At 35.2% G+C, this 3,556-nt stretch overlaps 1 protein-coding gene across 1 annotated transcript; it reads right to left on the minus strand.

Moving 5' to 3' along the window:
* Window positions 1-645: 645 nt before the first annotated feature.
* Window positions 646-2,521, minus strand: LOC146925285 (uncharacterized). Its single transcript, XM_085710249.1, has 2 exons — window positions 2,359-2,521; window positions 646-2,190 (listed from the first exon to the last, which is right to left on the minus strand). Exon 2 carries the CDS (start codon window positions 2,171-2,173, stop codon window positions 833-835), a length of 1,341 nt encoding a protein of 446 aa, XP_085566375.1. The 5' UTR covers window positions 2,174-2,190; window positions 2,359-2,521; the 3' UTR covers window positions 646-832.
* Between the last annotated feature and the right edge of the window lie 1,035 nt (window positions 2,522-3,556).

Genomic DNA, 3,556 nt, shown 5'->3' on the forward strand with positions numbered 1-3,556 from the left:
TTGTTGTTAATATATTGTAATAGAAAATAGAGTATTCTTATTAACAATAAAAAAATTAGTATTGTAACCGTACTCATTTTTGGGTATTGATTACATCTTATTAACAAAAAAAATGTATTTTTATCACTATTGATATCATTATTATTTATAATAAAATTATTATTATTACTACTACTACTACGAAACCAAACATGAAAATCAGTCTTGGTCTCATCCTCGTTGAGGAAACAAAAAAAAAATATTTCGAAACTTAGTTACCTAAAAAATATTATTTGAAAAATTAGTCACTAAATCACAAATATTCAATTCCATTTTTTTATCGTCATTGGCAAACAAAATATATTTCTACCATTATCGATATCATTAACCTTTGTAACAAAACTATTTTTTTTAGCAAACAAAACTATTATTATTATTATTATTATTATTATTATTATTATTATTATTATTATTATTACCTAAAATAAAATCTCAAAATGAATTAAGATATTTTTTGTATCCATATTTGCTTGGTAAGCATTAAAAGCAAAAATATTACAATTGCATCACATTATTGTTATGAAAATAAAAAACAAAACAAATGACATCTCATTAATTGCCAAACTCACCAAATTGATTGGTTTGGTTTAATGTGCCACATGTCAATTGAGTAAAACACTTTCATATATATTATTGAGAGTGCCACATGTCATAAGAATAGATTGAGAAAAACACTTCCATATATAGACTTGAAATGGGTCTTAAATTTATATAATATAGATTTCCACACATGTTCCAACAATATTGAAGGACTTGAACACCCTACTCTTAAATTTATGTTATGAGATGTCAGTCAGAATGGCGGGGGCTTTGGCATGTTGAGCACTGGAGGGGGTTTCTTCTTCCTGCTTTCTTCTTTCTCTGGCGGTTCTTCCGCTCTGCGCTTTCCTGACATGGTGTTGCTTGCTGTAGGGAGACCCTTCGATGTTTCCGTCATCCCCATTTTCTTAGCATAATAGATCTTATCCACTATAGAGGCATCCTTGGATAAGGAGATCATCTTGTTCTTGCACTGTATGAAAGCTTCTGCTTTGGCTCTACCTATCTCTTTTATGTGATTGTTGTTGGCTATTGCGAAAATGTTGAGGGGAGAATCATACCCTGCTTCGCTGCTGATACCTAGTTTAATCTCTATGTATGCCAATGTGGCCATTAACTCCGCAGCATATGAAGTTTGCAGCCTATTGAAGTATCCTGCATCTAACAACCTAGCATATTTCCACAGCCTCTCTTTTGACATTCCACTAGGTATCAACCCATTGTCGAGAGTGGACATGATCAGATAAGCCTCATCTATTGCAAGCTCAGCTCCACTCATACGTAACCATGTCAAGATGAGGGCAGGACGCAAGGAGACTTTGTTGATTATACTAACAATACTAGCATAAGCATGCATCCCCATAAATTCTAGGTTTTGGAAATACAGAAATCTCAGCAGATTGAATGCGCTGGGATCCCCCTGCTTCCATCTTGTCTCAGCCGAGGCAACATGCAAGACCAGAGTGTTTTTGACTCTAACGAAAGCATCGAATGCACTTCGCAGACTCAATATCCACGCCGAATCCGGAGCAAACTTACTGAATATTTTTGATGATTTCTGATAGAATTTCATGTAAGTACCTGGTAATTTGCTATACTGGAGCGACAGAGCTACAGAGGGTGATTTCACAACATACCGGGTTAACCATGATAAAAGGAAACAAATAGCGTTTGCCTGATCTTTCATTGATTCCTCCATTCTCTCTGTTGATGGGACTATTGTTGTGACGACAGCCGGAGACCCACTTTGAGTCATAGACACCTTGCTTGTCTCGGAGGGCACCGCTGCTGCAAAATCAGAGCACATGATATCGGGGGTCCATGGCTCGTGGAAGATTTCTTGACCTGTTATTGGGTGCCGCAGGTTCAGGGCTACACCTACAAAAGTAAGCATATCCTTCTCAGTAACATCTTTGGTCTTAGCATCAATGAACTTATTGAAAAACTGGACTATTTCTTCATCCTTTTTTGCACTGATCTTATAAATTGGGAACTTAGCAGCTTCTTCAAATTTGTATTCTCTATGAATATATTGACGACCTGATGATATTTCTGGACGAACTCCTTCTTGGAGGCCTGTAAGATCTTCTGCCATTGTTCTTTTGATTGTACCTGTAAATTATTATAATGAATCTTGATGAGTTCAAGGTATATATTGGCAATTAAAGGTGGCTTAGGTGGGATAAAGTTTGGTCACAATCTTGATGATATTTCATGCTTTTGGCATGCGACAATGTTTGAGAAAATACTAAAGGATTATGAGCTCAAGAGAGCACTCACCTTTTTCATTGCTTCATCTTTAAGTCTTCAAGTTTTACATGGTTTAGACTTTGTCCAATTAAGGTACATGTATGCTTTTTTTGGATAGATAATTATGGTAGATGTGTACCAAAAATAAGTATTGTACATGTATGTGAAAATAGTGAATTTGATTAAAGGGTTTGGATTGTGAATGTATATCACTTGTAATATAGTGGTGTCCCAGGATATCAAACTATGTACATGCCACGTAGGATGTTTAAGCACTAAGAAAACGTAACAGCCAGAAAGTGAGCACTTTTAGTAAAGGTCCATATTATTGTTAAGGAATCAATCAAATTGGATTATGATCCAGCTTAGGTGAGCTTTCTGCCGGCGGGATCTTAATCAAAAGAATTCATATTTGACTAAATTATGCACTTAGTAATTACTGCTCATTTTTTCTATTTGTCCATGACAAGGTCCACAAGTGTATATTACTGCCCATTATATTATACCCACACATATGAGTATATATAAGACTAATTTATCTACATTACGAATGTTAAGAATTAATCTCATTTGGTTGTAACATCCAAAAATAGCATAAGCATAGAACTATCAAAATGGGCCGGGACTACCGGGCCGGTCCGCAAAAGCCCGAAAAAATGTAGGGCTTGAACACAAAAATTTGGGCCCGTTTAAAATCGAGCCTTTTTAGCCCGAGCCCGTCACGGGCTAGCTCAACCGGGTCGCGGGTAGCCCGTTTAATTTATAATTATTTTTTGACATTATAATTTTCTATAGCCCACCATGAAGATGTAGTCATGATTCAATTGAATACATTTAAAGTATAATGACATTAACTAAAGAAAGTTTTGTAGGAACAAAAATAGTTACCACGAGACACATTTATCTAACAATTAATATGATCCTAGTGTTATGCAGTCTGCAACCATGCTAATATCATTTTATTAATTTTTTTTTTGAAGAAGCTAAAATGGAATTTATTAAAATCACAATAAATCCTAACCAACATAAGGAATGCTATAATATGATTCTTAAAATAGCAAAATAGTACAAAGGAAACAACCACCACACACAAAATAACTAAACACCTATGTTTTTCTAACAACCACAAGCTCAACACCCGCAAGGAACAATACCGTCGCAACTACAGTACCAAAACCACCACCATCACCTCATCTTACCACCGAATCAATTCAATTCAATTCTGCCA

Source organism: Medicago sativa, chromosome 5 (genome assembly GCF_051527215.1).
Source record: "Medicago sativa cultivar Bolivia chromosome 5, Bolivia_mono, whole genome shotgun sequence".
Taxonomy (NCBI): domain Eukaryota; kingdom Viridiplantae; phylum Streptophyta; class Magnoliopsida; order Fabales; family Fabaceae; genus Medicago; species Medicago sativa.

What these genes read in the sequence shown, in the direction of transcription:
- LOC146925285 (XM_085710249.1), bottom strand. Translation starts at nt 2,173, where the DNA reads ATGGCAGAAGATCTTACAGGCCTCCAAGAAGGAGTTCGTCCAGAAATA.